The sequence below is a fragment of the Microcaecilia unicolor genome, chromosome 2 (assembly GCF_901765095.1).
Source record: "Microcaecilia unicolor chromosome 2, aMicUni1.1, whole genome shotgun sequence".
NCBI lineage: Eukaryota > Metazoa > Chordata > Amphibia > Gymnophiona > Siphonopidae > Microcaecilia > Microcaecilia unicolor.
Genome location: NC_044032.1, coordinates 69,610,859 through 69,627,931, shown reverse-complemented (window position 1 = coordinate 69,627,931; position 17,073 = coordinate 69,610,859). Strand labels below are relative to the sequence as shown.

General features: G+C 47.3%; 1 protein-coding gene across 2 annotated transcripts in view; it reads right to left on the bottom strand.

The window, feature by feature from the left end:
- Nucleotides 1-263: 263 nt before the first annotated feature.
- DNAJC21 (DnaJ heat shock protein family (Hsp40) member C21) overlaps nucleotides 264-17,073 on the bottom strand; it is a 132,310-nt gene continuing 115,500 nt past the window's right edge. Inside the window, exon 12 of one of the 2 annotated variants that reach the window (XM_030193022.1) lies at nucleotides 264-1,229. In XM_030193022.1, the coding sequence (XP_030048882.1) occupies nucleotides 1,062-1,229 (168 nt within the window). In that variant the 3' untranslated portion in view covers nucleotides 264-1,061. The remainder of the gene's footprint in view (nucleotides 1,230-17,073) is intronic. The other variant, XM_030193023.1, reaches the window with a different exon arrangement.

Below are 17,073 nucleotides of genomic sequence, written 5' to 3'. Positions count from 1 at the left end.
GAACATTAGTACATAGCCATAAATGAAATAAATACAAAAAAGGGGTTTTCTTGGCCATAGAAGAAATGAGCGTAGTGTGTGGGAAAGACCCACATAAGGAAACGCTAAGCCATTTATTAGAGCAGCTTAGCAGAGCTGCCAAGTTACCCATTCCAACAGGGAGACTTTTTGGCCGGTCCTGGTTTTAAACTTACATCCCAAAGCAGTGTAGTATTTGTAGTCCATGATTCTATTCATTGAAATCAGTGCTGCAGGTCCCATAATGCACCAGGATGAGGTTGACAGAAATCCAGGACCGGCCAGTCTCCCTCCTGGAATGGGTAACTTGGTAGCTCTGGCTTAGTAAGACAGCATCTAAGTTATTGGTGGTATAACACAGTAGCTCATTTAGAGGCCCTTTCACTAAAGCTTAGCACGTGATAACAGACTTTAGTGTGCGCTAAATGCTGTGCATCCTATTTTATACCTACGGGCCATATGACACTTAGAGCAGGCTAATGTCTGTTAGCACACGCTAAGTTTTAATAAAAGAACCCCTTAGTCTATTTACGTGGCAAATGAAAATCATCTGTTTGCGACACTGCTCTTTTTACAAAATTATAGTGTTCCACCAGCACAGAAATGCAAGGTGTTCCAACCCTGAGATCCAAGCAGTAGGCTCTGCTGCTAACAAGCAACTCCTCTATCACAGTGAAAAACAGGTCTTTCTACTCTACAGTCTACTGTAGCCAAGGTTCAGTAATTAAAAAATAAATAGCCACTTTATACATAATGTAGTACAAAAACATTTGTACATTTATTTCCCCTGTACAAATGTCCTCCATACAAGCTGCACAGTATCAGTTTTCTATCTATTAAGGGATGAGTCATCCAGATGACCGGTTATATTTGCCAGAATGTCATAGAAATATTAGAACTGTGCAACTGATCAGGTTTGTATTAGACTGTACATATCCAAGGACTCAAGAAATAGCCTGTGGAGCCGCTTTCATCTGGTTTTCTTCCTGTTTCTATATTTTTGGCTATTGAAATGCAGTTCTTTGCAGTGCTTTACAGATGTCCTATCTGTTTTTACGTTTTTCCTTTTTTGTTTTGCAGTTACTGGGTCCATTTGAAGATGGTGCATGGATGGCCATTGCATGGCCCGTGGCCTTTAAATGTTCAAAAAGCTTATTCCGAGATGGAAAATCACCATGACAGGACACACAACGCAGAGGAACTGAAGTCTGCTAATAGAAAAAGAATAACGCATATGGATTACGACAAAGGATCATGACAGCACACATCCTGCATTATGATACAGCTTTTCAAAAACTCCTTATCAGGCTATTTTATAAGTCTAATTAACCCAGTAATTCTACAGAGAAACAAAATAACTCCCATCATTCAAACTGATGATTAAGACATCTCTAAAGTCAATTACTACTGCTACTACTTAACATTTCTAGAGCGCTACTAGGGTTACGCAGCGCTGTACAATTTAACAAAGAGAGACAGTCCCTGCTCAAAGAGCTTACAATCTAATTACCTACATAAAGCAACGGTGGTCTAGGGAAGTCTTTGAAAGAGCATAATGGAATTGCTTAATTATTTTATGTCTGCCAACTTGCAATAGCTCCTGCTCTGAGAACCACTTGCTGTTGGAATCTGTAGCAGATGTTAAGGGGCAACAGTGATTTAGCAAATCTGAAAATACAAAAAGTAATCCTAATCTTTTATCAGGATCTCAACTAAAGATTACAACTCCAATTTAGGAGAGCTCAGTCAATATGAAGGTACGACAATTTTCTGACCTGTCTCACAACAATAATCTACAATAAGACTAACTTTCAAAAGAGGCATGATTTACAGGGATAGTTACTATTATGCATTAAGGGATTTTTACTATATAGCACAAATTAAATAGCACAAATTGGCATTATTTGCCATTAACATACATTTTTGTAGCACAATATGAAATAAACCAGGAGATACATCATTATTACGCAACTAGAATACTGCAGCCTGCAGTTTAACCTCAAACTTCATGTAAAGATAATGCCAATTCTAAGCTGGTGTTATTTTTCCTCCCTGGTGCCCCAATGCTCAGAACTCCCGCGGTAAGCCAACGGCGCTGAAAAAAATACTACTGGAACATCATAGAAAATTAGTTTGCCAATACTCAAAGGAAATGCTATGCAAAATATATGCATGCCATTGACTCAAACATGAAGCACAAACTAGCATCTGTTTTCTGCACCTTTAAATATAAGCTTTTCAAAATTTTTTTTTTTTTTACTTGGAAAACTTATATTTAAACTCAGGAAACAGGCGCCAATCTGCGCTTTCACTTTCAGGTTTGCTTGGACTCGTGCACATTTGTTTATCACTACTAGCGCTTAGGGGCTTGCATGGGCTTCCTTCTGTGTCCAAACTGTACAAAACCTGGCAGATTTTAGAGAATCATGAGAAATCTCTCTTCAAACCCCCTAACGTCTGCTCCGAGCTGGCCTTATCTTTTTACAGCGGTAAGGCAACTTTGTTTCAAGCGCTGTCCACCTAATATTAGGAGGGAATAAGAAATGAGCTCATTAACATGATTTGACTAAATTAGCATGCTATTTGTGCTAATCTTTGGCGCGCTTGTTGTCTTCTGCGCTAGAGCATCTGAGCATTAATGTGAGTGCTAGTTCAGCGCTAATGGCCTCTAGCACCCGCGTTTGCTTCTGTGCATCGGCGCATGGGAGCATTGTGCTGCTTAATGCACAGCCTGATGCTCCCAGGGATCCTCTTTAGGGGGCTGGTGTCTGAATTGAATTCTCCTCCCCTTCCCCTGGCATCAATAAACCTTCCCTTCACTCCCATTCTACAGCATCGATCAAGGGGTGGGAGTAGCTAATGGCCGGACAAGGGCGATTCCCTGTTCCTCTGCCCTGTTTGCAGCCAGTTTTTTTTTTGTTTCATTTGTACCCCGCGCTTTCCCACTCATGGCAGGCTCAATGCGGCTTACAGGTACTTATTTGTACCTGGGGCAATGGAGGGTTAAGTGACTTGCCCAGAGTCACAAGGAGCTGCCTGTGCCTGAAGTGGGAATCGAACTCAGTTCCCCAGGATCAAAGTCCACCACCCTAACCACTAGGTCACTCCTCCACTCTAAATGGCACATCTGAAACCCCAGAAGTAGTCTTACGGTACTACTGCTAGGGGGGTCAAGCTGCCAAATAAGAAAGGCATGCAGATAAAGCCCAAGATGAACCAGCAGTAAATTTGTCCATTCTGAGATTATATGTATGCAAATTCCTACATGGAACACAATATCAACTCACCCTTCCCTCATCCAACCTGTAAAAACATTTAGGACTGCAATTGCTCTATGAGTTTATCCCATGATATCTTAGCAGCACAGTGTAGTCATACCACTACTGTTCTGGGCTATAACTGTCTCTCTGTACAGTTGCTCCAGTGTGATACTACAATTCTCTTGCCACAAGGAATCCTTCTTCAGACGTTATCTGTGAAATCCACCATCCCTTCTGTCTCCACCACCTACTCAGGGAGGACACATCACGCATCCACCATTTTTGTGGAAAGCATGGTAAATGGTTTCTTACCCATGGACTGACCCAAACATTAAAGCAAAGACACTTGCCTGTAGCAGGTATTCTCTGAGGACAGCAGGCCATATATTCTCACATGTGGACAACAAATCCCACGTTGCCTGGTCCAGAGCTTGAAAAAGCTTTATATAGGTTTAAGAGTGTGCGCCGCACTCCCACCACGCGTGTGTAAGTGCCTTCCCGCCCGCCAAGAGAGCAAGGGACCTCCAATACAATAAAATAGCAGAGACAACTCCAAGGGGAGGAGGGAGGGTATGTGAGAATATATGGCCTGCTGTCCTCAGAGAATACCTGCTACAGCTAAGTATCTTCACTTTCTTAGAAGTCAAGCAGGCCAATAATTCTCATATGTGAGAATCCCTAGCTACCAGGCTCACCAAAAACAGCGGTCAATTGAACCTCGCAACAGTGAAGACAAAACCTAAAACTATATACAAACTGTGCAAATGCAGCCTGGAACAGAACAAAATGGGCTTATGGGGGTGGAGTTGATTCTGGACCTCAAATAAATTCTGAAGTAGTGTCTATCTAAACCGACTGTATTGTGGGGTATCATGCTCAAGGCAGTAGAGAGATGTGAATGTGTGGACCTAAGACCATGTTGCAGCCTTGGAAATTTCTTCAATGGAGGCTGACCTCAAAGTGGGCTACCAACACAGTCATGGCTCTGATATCGTGAGCCTTCACATAACCCTAAGTGAAAGAAATGCAATCTGCCAGACAATTGGAAAAAGTGCGTTTCCCAATGATGACCTCCATCCAGTTGGGATCAAAACAAACAAAAAGCTGGGTGGACTGTCGTGGGGCCTAGTCCGCTCCAAGTAAAAGGCCAATGCAGTCCAAGGTGTGAGTGTGCTTTCACCAGGATGGGCATGAGGTCTGGGGAAAAAAAGCAGGACAATGGACTGGTTCAGATGGAATTCCGACACTACCATAGGCAAGAACAGAGTGCGTGCAGAGAACTACTCTATTGTGATTAAATTTAGTATAAGGCAGATCTGCTACTAAGGCCTGAAGTTCACTGATCGTGTGAGTTGAAGAAACTGTGACCAATAACAAGACTTACCAGGTCAAGTACTTCAGATGACAGGAATCAAGTGGCTCAAAAGGAGCTTTCAATAGCTGGGTGAGGACAATATTGGGGTCTCATGACATAGGTGGAGGTTTGACAGGGAGCTTTGTCAACAGCAAACCTCTCATAAATCAAACAACTAGAGGCTGTTCAGAGATGGGCTTACCCTCTACACAATAAGCATTAACTGTACCGAGATGAACCCTGGAGGAGTAGCCTAGTGGTTAGTGTAGTGGACTTTGATCCTGGGGAACTGAGTTCGATTCCCACTGCAGCTCCTTGTGACTCTCAGCAAGTCACTTAACCCTCCATTGCCCCTGGTACAAAATAAGTACCTGAATATATGTAAACCACTTTGAATGCAGTTGCAAAAACCTCAGAAAGGCGGTATATCAAGTCCCATTTCCCTTTCTGAGTTGGTCTTGAGACCACACTCAGAGAGGTGCAGAAGGTATTCAAGCAGGGTCTGTGTAGGGCATGAAAGAGGATCTAGGGCCTTGCCCTCACACCAGATGGCAAACCTTCTCCATTTGAAAAAATAAAACCTGTTAGTGGAATCTTTCCTGGAAGCCAGCAAGATGCAAGGACGCAAATTCTAAGCTCTCAACATCCAGGCTGTGAGGGCCAGTGACTGGAGGTTGGGATGAAGAAGAGATCCCTTGTTCTGAGTGATGAGGGTCAGAAAACACTCCAATCTCCAAGATTCTTTGGAGGATAACTCCAGAAGAAGAGGGAACCAGATCTGCCTAGGCCAGTATGGGGCGATCAGGATCATGTTACCACGAACTTGCTCGACTTTCAGCAGATTCTTCCCCACAAGAGATATGGGAGGATATGCACACAGGAGACCAGTCCCCCAATGGAGGAAGGCATCTGATGGTAGTCTGTCATGGGCCTGGAACAGTACTGGAGGTTCTTGTGATTGTATCAAGTGGCAAAGAGATCAACCGAGGGGGTGTCCTACACTCGGAAGATCTTGCAGTCGATGCCCATGATTAGAGACCACTTGTGTAGTAGCATAAGCCTGCTCAGTGTAAGCCAAGCTGTTGGAATTGCCTGCCAGATAAGTGCCTTTCAGGATCATCCCATGCCAGGCTGCCCAATGCCACATTCGGATTTCTTCCTGACACAGATGGCGGGATCCAGTGCCCCTTGCTTGTTGACATCACAACCTGATTGTCCACAATTACGAAAGCCTTTAGAGCGTTCCACATTGCTCATAGCTCCAAAAGGTTAATGTGAAGACCTGTCTCCTGGGCTGGCCAGGCACACTGAATGTGAAACCTGTCTAAATGAGCTCCCCAACCCAGGTGGGATGCATCCGTTATCAGCACCTTTCAGGGCCAAAGAAATGGGGAATGGGACTCCCAGAGTCAAACTGGAACGAATTGTCCACCAGAGCAGAGATGGAAACACTCGGATGACATCCGCTGGATTCCCCGTGGCCTGACACCACTGAGAAGCTAGCGTCCACTGGGCAGTTCTCATGGGAAGATGTGCCACGGGTGTCACATGGACAGTAAGGCCATGTGGCCTAACAACCTCATTTGTCGAGATGTGACCTGCCAACAGACTCGAATTTGAGTGGCAAGAGTGACAAGAGTATCCACCCTCAGCATTTGTTGCCCATCTCTTGGTCTTTCATAAACAGGTTATCTAAGAAATATATTGCCTCACACTGTGTTTTGGAATCTTGACCTCTTTATATCATGAGAACATCAACTAACTTTAAAGTATTGCTGCTGAACTGGTTGCAATTCTCATTAGATATTGTAAGGAGGTTGGAGGGTCTAAGCAGCTCAGGAGGAGGTATGGGGCCAGACTACATTCCCCACAAGGCCCTGAGAGAAGGGATCGGGGTGGTAGGTCCCAAAACCCGGTATGGCCCCCACGTGGAAGGGAGGGGGAAAAGGACTGGAAAGAGCAGCTGCTATGGCAGGCGAGGGCCAGAAGGGGGAGCAGGGACGACAAAGCTCAATACCCTTGGGTTAGAAATCAGTACAAGATTCCTTCCACCTGGGAGGGGGAGGAGGTCTCCAACCAACAGCCTAGCAGAGAAGGAGAGTTAATGGAGTGCTTGGAGGAAGGAGAGGCTGGAGAGACCAACACACCAGGTTTGGAGGAGCCAGTTGACATGGACTGTAATTGTACTTTGGGGCAGAGTTGCAGGGACTGAAGGCAGTGGGTGGTCACAGGAGTCAATTAGCTGTGTTGTGGGCGGTGTACTGCCATTCTGCAACCACCCAAGGGGAAAGACTTTTAAAACTGAAACCGAGGCTGTTGAACTGGGGGAGAACTTGGATTTAAAGGGAAGTTTTTTTCTTGTTGCTTTATTTTGGAAACTGAATGGGACTTTAACCCTTTGAACTGAGATTTTGTGGAAGAGGGGAAATAAACTGTTTGGAACTAAAAGCTGTGTTGTCTGGAAGGACTTTGTTTGTGGACTGCTGAAGGGAGCCTACCACCCCTGAAGGTTTGCTACCGGGATTATAGATATAGTGAATGATACATACCTGTAGCAGGTGTTCTCCGAGGACAGCAGGCTGATTGTTCTCACGACTGGGGTGACGTCCGCGGCAGCCCCCACCAACCGGAAAAAGCTTCGCGGGCGGTCCGCACGCGGGGCACGCCCACCGCGCATGCGCGGCCGTCTTCCCGCTCGTGCGTGACCGTTCCCGCCAGTTGAATGACAAGCAAGAAACAACATGAAAACGCAACTCCAAAGGGGAGGAGGGAGGGTAGGTGAGAACAATCAGCCTGCTGTCCTCGGAGAACACCTGCTACAGGTATGTATCATTCACTTTCTCCGAGGACAAGCAGGCTGCTTGTTCTCACGACTGGGGTATCCCTAGCTCTCAGGCTCACTCAAAACAAGAACCCAGGTCAATTGAACCTCGCAACGGCGAGGGTATAACAGAAATTGACCTACGAAGAACAACTAACTAACTGAGAGTGCAGCCTGACCAGAATAAATTCGGGTCCTGGAGGGTGGAGTTGGATTTACACCCCAAACAGATTCTGCAGGACCGACTGCCCGAACCGACTGTCGCGTCGGGTATCCTGCTGGAGGCAGTAATGTGATGTGAATGTGTGGACAGATGACCACGTCGCAGCCTTGCAAATCTCTTCAATAGTGGCTGACTTCAAGTGGGCCACTGACGCTGCCATGGCTCTAACACTATGAGCCGTGACATGACCCTCAAGAGTCAGCCCAGCCTGGGCATAAGTGAAGGAAATGCAATCTGCTAGCCAATTGGAGATGGTGCGTTTCCCGACAGCGACCCCTAGCCTGTTAGGGTCGAAAGAAATAAACAATTGGGCGGACTGTCTGTGGGGCTGTGTCCACTCCAAGTAGAAGGCCAATGCTCTCTTGCAGTCCAATGTGTGCAACTGACGTTCAGCAGGGCGGGTATGCGGCCTGGGGAAGAATGTTGGCAAGACAATTGACTGGTTAAGATGGAACTCCGACACCACCTTCGGCAGGAACTTTGGGTGGGTGCGGAGCACTACTCTGTTGTGATGAAATTTGGTATATGGAGCATGAGCTACTAGGGCTTGAAGCTCACTGACCCTACGAGCTGAAGTGACTGCCACCAAGAAAATGACCTTCCAGGTCAAGTACTTCAGATGACAGGTATGCAGTGGCTCAAAAGGAGGTCTCATCAGCTGGGTGAGGACGACGTTGAGATCCCATGACACTGCAGGAGGCTTGATAGGGGGCTTTGACAAAAGCAAGCCTCTCATGAATCGAACGACTAAAGGCTCTCCAGAGATGGCTTTACCTTCCACACGGTAATGGTAAGCACTAATCGCACTAAGGTGATTCCTTACTGAGTTGGTCTTGAGGCCAGACTCCGATAAGTGCAGAAGGTATTCAAGCAGGTTCTGTGCAGGGCAAGAACGAGGTTCTAGGGCCTTGCTCTCACACCAAACGACAAACCTCCTCCACTTGAAAAAGTTACTCTTTTTAGTGGAATCCTTCCTAGAGGCAAGCAAGACACGGGAGACACCCTCAGACAGACCCAACGCAGTGAAGTCTACGCCCTCAACATCCAGGCCGTGAGAGCCAGGGACTGAAGGTTGGGGTGCAGCAACGCTCCGTCGTTCTGTGAGATGAGAGTCGGAAAACACTCCAATCTCCACGGTTCTTCTGAGGACAACTCCAGAAGAAGAGGGAACCAGATCTGACGGGGCCAAAAGGGCGCTATCAGAATCATGGTGCCGTGGTCTTGCTTGAGCTTCAGTAAGGTCTTCCCCACCAAAGGTATGGGAGGATAAGCATACAGGAGGCCGGTCCCCCAATGGAGGAGAAAGGCATCCGACGCCAGTCTGCCGTGGGCCTGTAGTCTGGAACAGAACAGAGGCAGCTTGTGGTTCGTCTGAGAGGCGAAAAGGTCCACCGAGGGGGTGCCCCACTCTCGGAAGATCTTGCGTACCACTCTGGAATGAAGCGACCACTCGTGCGGTTGCATGACTCTGCTCAGTCTGTCGGCCAGACTGTTGTTTACACCTGCCAGGTATGTGGCTTGGAGGAGCATGCCGGACTGGCAAGCCCACCGCCACATGCCGACGGCTTCCTGACACAAGGGGCGAGATCCGGTGCCCCCCTGCTTGTTGGTGTAATACACTGCAACCTGATTGTCTGTCCGAATTTGAACAATTTGGTAGGACAGCCGATCTCTGAAAGCCTTCAGTGCGTTCCAGATCGCTCGGAGCTCCAGGAGGTTGATCTGCAGATCCTTTTCCTGGAGGGACCACAGACCCTGGGTGTGAAGCCCATCGACATGAGCTCCCCACCCCAGGCGAGATGCATCCGTTGTCAGCACTTTCGTGGGCTGCGGAATTTGGAATGGACGTCCCAGGGTCAAATTGGTCCGGATGGTCCACCAGAGCAGTGAAGTGCGGCAACTGGTGGAGAGGCGGATGACATCTTCTAGATTCCCGGTGGCTTGGAACCACTGGGAAGCTAAGGTCCATTGAGCAGATCTCATGTGAAGACGAGCCATGGGAGTCACATGGACTGTGGAGGCCATATGACCCAGAAGTCTCAACATCTGCCGAGCTGTGACCTGCTGAGACGCTCTGGTCTGCGAAGCCAGGGACAAGAGGTTGTTGGCCCTCGCTTCGGGAAGAAAGGCCTGAGCCGTCTGGGTATTCAGCAGAGCTCCTATGAATTCCAGAGACTGGGTTGGCTGGAGATGGGACTTTGGGTAATTTATCACAAACCCCAGCAGCTCCAGTAGTTGAGTAGTGCACTGCATGGACCGGAGGGCTCCTGCCTCCGAGGTAGATACGCCGCCACCACCACGAGGCACTTTGTAAACACTCGTGGGGCAGAGGCGAGCCCAAAGGGCAGCACACAATACTGAAAGTGCCGTGCGCCCAGGCGGAATCTGAGATACTGTCTGTGAGCTGGCAGTATCGGGATGTGAGTGTATGCATCCTTTAAATCCAGGGAACATAGCCAATCGTTTTTCTGAATCATTGGCAGAAGGGTGCCCAAGGAAAGCATCCTGAACTTTTCTTTGACCAGGAATTTGTTCAGGCCTCTCAGGTCTAGGATGGGACGCATCCCCCCTGTTTTCTTTTCCACAAGGAAGTACCTGGAATAGAATCCCTGCCCTTCCTGCCCGGGTGGTACGGGCTCGACCGCATTGGCGCTGAGAAGGGCGGAGAGTTCCTCTGCAAGTACCTGCTTGTGATGGGAGCTGAAGGATTGAGCTCCCGGAGGACAATTTGGTGGCAGGGAGGCCAAATTCAGGGCGTATCCGCACCGCACTATTTGGCGAACCCACTGGTCGGAGGTTATGAGAGGCCACCTTTGGTGAAAAAATTTTAACCTCCCTCCGACCGGCAGATCGTCCGGTACGGACACTTTGAGGGCGGCTATGTTCCCGTGGATCCAGTCAAAAGCTCGTCCCCAGCTTTTGCTGTGGAGGCGCAGGGGGCTGCTTAGGCGCACGCTGTTGACGAGAACGAGCGCGCTGGGGCTGTCCCTGTGCCTGGCGAGGCCTTCGGGCCGGCTGGGTGTACCTACGCCTTGCAAAGGAATAGGGCGCAGCCTGCCGGGCCCGGGAAAAACGTCCACCTGCTGAGGTGGATGCTGAAGGCGCCCGGTGGGAGAGCTTGTCGAGGGCGGTTTCCCGCTGATGCAGTTGGTCCACCAGCTGCTCGACCTTCTCACCAAAAATGTTATCCCCCCGGCAAGGGACATCGGCCAGTCTCTGCTGGGTGCGGTTGTCCAGGTCAGAGGCGCGCAGCCATGAGAGCCTGCGCATCACTATACCTTGGGCCGCAGCACGAGATGCCACGTCACAGGTGTCATAGATACCCCTGGACAGGAACTTTCTGCACGCCTTCAGCTGCCTGACCACCTCCTGATAAGGCCTGGACTGCTCCGGCGGGAGCTTATCGACCAGGTCCGCCAGCTGCTTCACATTGTTCCGCATGTGGATGCTCGTATAGAGCTGGTATGACTGGATGCGGGTCACGAGCATGGAGGATTGGTAGGCCTTCCTCCCAAGCGAGTCCAGAGTGCGAGACTCCCGCCCCGGGGGCGCCGAGGCGGTATCCCTCAAACTCCGTGCCCTCTTGAGAGCAGAATCCACGACCGCTGAGTCATGGGGCAATTGTGGCCGCATTAACTCTGGGTCCGAGTGGATCCTGTACTGGGACTCTGCTTTCTTGGGGATGGTGGGATTAGATAATGGTCGCATCCAGTTCCGAAGCAGTGTCTCCTTGAGGACATTGTGCAGCGGCACTGTGGTGGACTCTCTAGGTGGTGATGGATAGTCAAGGACCTCGAGCATCTCAGCCCTCGGCTCATCCACAGAGACCACGGGAAAGGGAATGCAAATAGACATATCCCGCACAAAGAAGGCAAAAGAGAGAGACTCTCAGGAGGCGAGAGCTTCCTCTCAGGTGAAGGCGTGGGGTCCGAGGGAAGACCCGCAGACTCCTCTGAGGAGAAATATCTGGGGTCCTCCTCTTCCCACCACGAGGCCTCTTCCTCGGTATCGGACATAAGCTCATGTAGCTGAGTCCTGAACCGGGCCCGGCTCGACATCGAGGCGCCGAGGCCTCGATGTCGTCGAGCGGTGGACTCCCGCGCCGGCGGGGACGAAGCTCCCTCCATCGACGTCGACGGGGACTCCACCTGCGTGGCGGTCGAGACTGGCGCCGCAAGCGGCGTCGGCGTCGACGGACTCGGCACCGGGCTAGAGCTCGCCGGCGCCACAGTCATCGGCGCCGAGGGCGCAAGCACCCCCGGCGCCGGCACAGCCTGGCGCATCAGCCCTTCCAGGATCCCCGGAAGGATGGCTCGGAGGCACTCGTCCAGGCCCGCTGTCGGGAAAGACGTGGGGGCCGGTAGAGGCATCGGTGCCGGAAGCTGCTCGGGTCCAGGAGACTGCACCGAAGTGCTGGGACCCTGACGTGGCGGTACCTCCACCACCGAGGGGGACCTCTCCTCTCGACGCGGACGCTTCGGCGTCGACTCCTCTCCGGTACCGAGAGCCGGATGCGTCGAGGGCGACCGGTGACGGTGCTTCTTTGCCTTCTTACGGTGCCCGTCACCGGTGCCGGGTGGTATGGAGGAGGAGGAGGTCGATCCCCCTCGGTCCCGAGGAACCGGGTCAGACAGGGTTCGGTCCCGAGGGCCACGGGTTGAAGGAGTGACCGGGGCCGACTGCCCACGCGGTCTCTCACCTCTACCCTCACCGGAGGACCGGCGGGCCGACGGGACCTGTCCTCCTGGGGTCGATGCCGATTTTTCGGGCATCGATACCGGTACCGAAGGACTGGGCGTCGATACCGATGCCGTCAAAGTCGACGTCGAGGGGCCGGCGCAAGTTCCAAAAAGGCGGTCCCGCAGAACTTGCCTCGCAACCTGAGTCCGTTTCCGGAGACTGAGACACAGAGAACACGACTTGATATTGTGCTCCGGCCCGAGGCACTGGAGGCACCAAGCGTGGGTGTCGGTCTGCGAGATCGGCCGGCCGCACCGACCACACTTCTTAAATCCACTCGGGACCTTCGAGGACATCGACGGAAAAATCGCGTCGTCAATGGTGGCGGAAATCACACCTCGAAAAAATAAATCGATCGCGCGGCCACAAGGCCGCAACGCGACGCCCTAGCTAGAAACGAGGGAAAAAGGAGCGCGTGCTCTTTTTTTTTTTTTTTTTGTTTTGAAGAAAAGAAAAAACTGGAGCACGCGGCAACCGAAGAAAACGAAAATTAAACAAAATCACGTAAACGCGACGGTCTTTCCGGGGCTGCGAAGGGAGAGCGGCGACGGCACGACTCTCCTCAGGCGCGGAAAAGAAAAGACTGGCGGGAACGGTCACGCACGAGCGAGAAGACGGCCGCGCATGCGCGGTGGGCGTGCCCCGCGTGCGGACCACCCGCGAAGCTTCTTCCGGTTGGTGGGGACTGCCGCGGACGTCACCCCAGTCGTGAGAACAAGCAGCCTGCTTGTCCTCGGAGAATACAATATAGGGAAATTTCCCTCTCATCTGGGAGATATTATTATTACGCCAATTATTAAGTACACCAAAGAACCCAGTAATTTGTTAACAAACTACAGACCCATTGCATCAATCCCACTGTTCTGTAAGTTGATGGAGGGAGTGGTGTCTTTTCAGCTTGCAGAATATCTGGACCAACACAATGTATTACATCTCACTCAATCTGGGTTTAGGTTGGGCTACAGCACTGAGACTATTATTGGTTTCCCTTCTTGATAATATTTGCATATTGCAATTGAAAAGCAAGAAGGCCTTAGTGCTGCAGTTTGATCTTTCCAGTGCTTCCATCTTGGTTGATCATGATATTCTTCTTCAAATCTTGGATAGTATAGGAATAACTAGAAATGTCTAAAGATGTTTTTTGGGGTTTTAGAGAATCGAACCTATAAGACTGGATGGTAATCTGTCAGATAGATGGAGTAACTCTAGTGGGGTGCCCCCACTATCCCCCATGCTTTTTAATGTTTACCTACATTCTCTGGGTTATGTTATGGAGAAGTTGGGCGTTTATTTTTATAGATATAGTCCCGGTTAATTCTTTGGTTTAATCTCCTACAGATTTACTTCATGTTGATGTTGTTGTTAACACCTTAAACATATGGATGAAAATGCATAAATTGAAATTAAACTCAGAGAATACTAAATGTTTACTAGTTAGCCACTCTCCAGATACAGATGAGAAAAGTATAGTGATAAATCAAATATCTTGTCAATTTTCTTCCTATATTAAAGTATTAGAAATCTGGATAGATAATAGGTTGTCCTTGGATTATCAGGTTTGCAAACTCACTCAGAAATTATTCTTTATAATGCATAATTTGCAAAGAATTTGGAAGCATTTTGATCAGGACCAATTTTGTCTATTGATACAGTCTCTGGTTTTAAACTTGCTAGATCACTGCAATATCATTTACTGAGGAGTTTCTAAAAAAAAAAAAAAAACTACTGAAGAGACTTAATACCATTCAAAATGTACCATTGTGATTGATTTTTTTCATTGAAAAAATGTGACAGTTTCTCTTCATATTATAAACAATTGCACTGGCTCCTGGTTCATGCAAAAGTATTATATACATTTTTCTGTTTTGTATATAAGACACTTCATGGTTTAGTTCCATCTTACCTTCTGGATCACATATAGTCTTTATGCAAAAAAAACTAGACCTAGGAGAACCTGCTCTTTCTTACATTTCCATCTTTAAAAAATATAAAGAGAACTAGGTTATTAGATAATCTCTTATATCAGGCAGCTCGTTTAGAGAAATTCAAACCATGTCAATATCAGTGACAAGTTATGCTCAATTCTGGACTAACTATCCACATGACCATAGGTGTTTTAGGAAATCAGTCTCTTGCTCTCTCTCTCTCAGAGCCTTCTATCCTCCAGCAAGTCTTCTGGTCTTCTTCCTTCTGTTCTCCTTCTTCAGTCCAACATTGGCATCCATGGGCCAGATGATACCTGTGGACCAATCACAGACGGTGTAATAATGTCCAGCCATATTCATGGTCATGGCCTTTGTTATAGCAAAGAAACTGTTATCAATGGCATGCAAACTTCCCTGTCAGATCCCATACTCCTGCAGCCATCTGTGTCTCTCTCCTCCATTCTTCCCAGGAGATAACTGGGCTAGTTTGCAACAAATAATATGTCCTTGGATGAAGTCATCATGGTATGCGCAGCAGTAATTTTGCTTTGTAGAAAAGCTGGTTTCTGATAGTTACAGATGTATTCAGGCCACAGGCAGAAGTATCCATATTGTTATAAAAGAACGATTCAGGCATGTATAGGCCCCAGACCAGCAAAGGTGAGATCGCAGGTAAATACTCCTACAGTATGATTGGATATGGGAGATGAACACAAAGGCCTGATGCATCTTCTGCCCAAAAGAATCCAGGGTTCTAGATTGTCTACCAGGGGGCGCCAAAGCATAGTCCCTAGAACTCCTGGCTCTTTTGAGCATGGATTCCACCACCAGGGAATGATGAAGCAAATGGGGCCTACCAAATCCTGAGGAAGACTGAATCCAGTACAATCTTCTTAAGGAGGACAGGGCCCGACAGAGGGCACTCCCAGTTCTTCACCTGAACGTCCTGTAAGAATCTCGTGAAGCGGGACGATCACAGGCTCTCTAGGAGGAGATTCATAGCCCAGGACTCGTCCTCTACTTCCAAAGGAATGGGAATAGCAGCCGCCATTTCCTTAACAAAAGATGGGAAGGAAAGGCTCTCCAGTGATTTCCTTCTTTCCTATAGAAAGGGGTCAAATGGAATACCACAGGATTCCTCCTCAAAGAAGTACCATGGATCCTCATCAGACTGCCATGAAATGTTCCTCATCGGTGTCAGCAAGAAACTCCCTTACATGTATTTTAAAGATGCCCTTTATGTTTCAGTAGTTTTTCTTCATTCCTTCACAGTACGCCGTGAAATATGTGTTAGATTCCTTTTTTATATTAGTTTTTACTTTATCACATATTTTACCAAGGCGGACAATGATGGTAGTTAGATGGTCTTTCATATCCCCCTGTTAATGATATATCTTTAGGCACCTTGGTGATGTCACTCTGGTTGATATGGCCATCCTTATTTTTTCATACCGTGACGTTTATTCCTTCACAGTATGCCATGCATAAAAATGCTTTAGATTACTATTCTACATTAGTTTTTATTTCTTCAAATATTTTTCCACATGTTTACCAACCGTTTTTTATTGCATGTGCGAATGATGGAAGTTACATGGTCTTTTATATCTCCCTGTTAATTATATATTTTTAGGCACCTTGGTGTTGTCAGTCCGGTTGATATGGTCATCCTTTTATTTATTCACACCGTGGTTTTTACTTTACAATGTTATGTTTGATACATTCTTTTATTTATTCACACTGCGATTTTTACTTTATAGCGTGTCAGAGAGATTACCTCTTCTTTAGAGAGACCTTTTTTTGATTGATTTTGTTACCTTTCATTTTTAAACACTTCATGTTTTGGTTGTTTTAAGGCTATTTTATAGATGTCTGCCCAACTTTTGTTTTCCCACTCTTTCTGGTAAAAATATACACATTATGCGCTTTTTCACTACTTTTTATGACATACTTTTTTTATATTTAACATTTTTGTGCTCAGTCCTTTGGTTCAATCTCATGTGTTATCATAGATGTGTATGTTTTTTTTAAGTACATATGTTCCAGTAGTTCCATGTACCAGTACATAATGGTTTTGTCTCTTTATATTCTATATACGCTATTTATTGACCCTTTATGCATTTAACGCCAGCATATATGTTCCTCATTTTTTAATATTGTAACAGATATTGGTTTTGTCTTTCTTTACTTTATATATGTTTTAAAATTGTCAATAGGAGATTTTGCTGTTTGATGACTAACCTAGGAACATGTGTTGCATGACAATTTCCTAGGTATTGATCTTTCTATATATTTATTTATATATATTTTTATGTATGTTTTGATGTATATGTATTTATGTATAATGTTCATTTTTTGATTATTCTGTATAATTTTAAACCTTTTTAGATCCCTGATTGAGGCCGGTTAGGCTGAAACACAAGTCTTGTCGGGTGTCCATGTTTTAGAAGGATTTTAAATAAAGACTCCTTTTGGACACCATCTGCGAGAGGTTCCTTTCCCTTGCTCTACTGTTTCAAGCTTGGCACCATGTGAAATTGAGCATTATATCTAAAAAAAAAAAAATTTTCATGATCAATGAAAGACAATTGAACCCTTTAATGCAGACAATTTGAATGTAATTAGTCTGTGGGGTTTCAGAGATCCTTTTCCTCTAGAGCATATGCTAGATTCGTATGAATGTCCTCATCAAGGTCACACACATGCAGCCTTGCCAAATGTTTGGTGACAAAGGC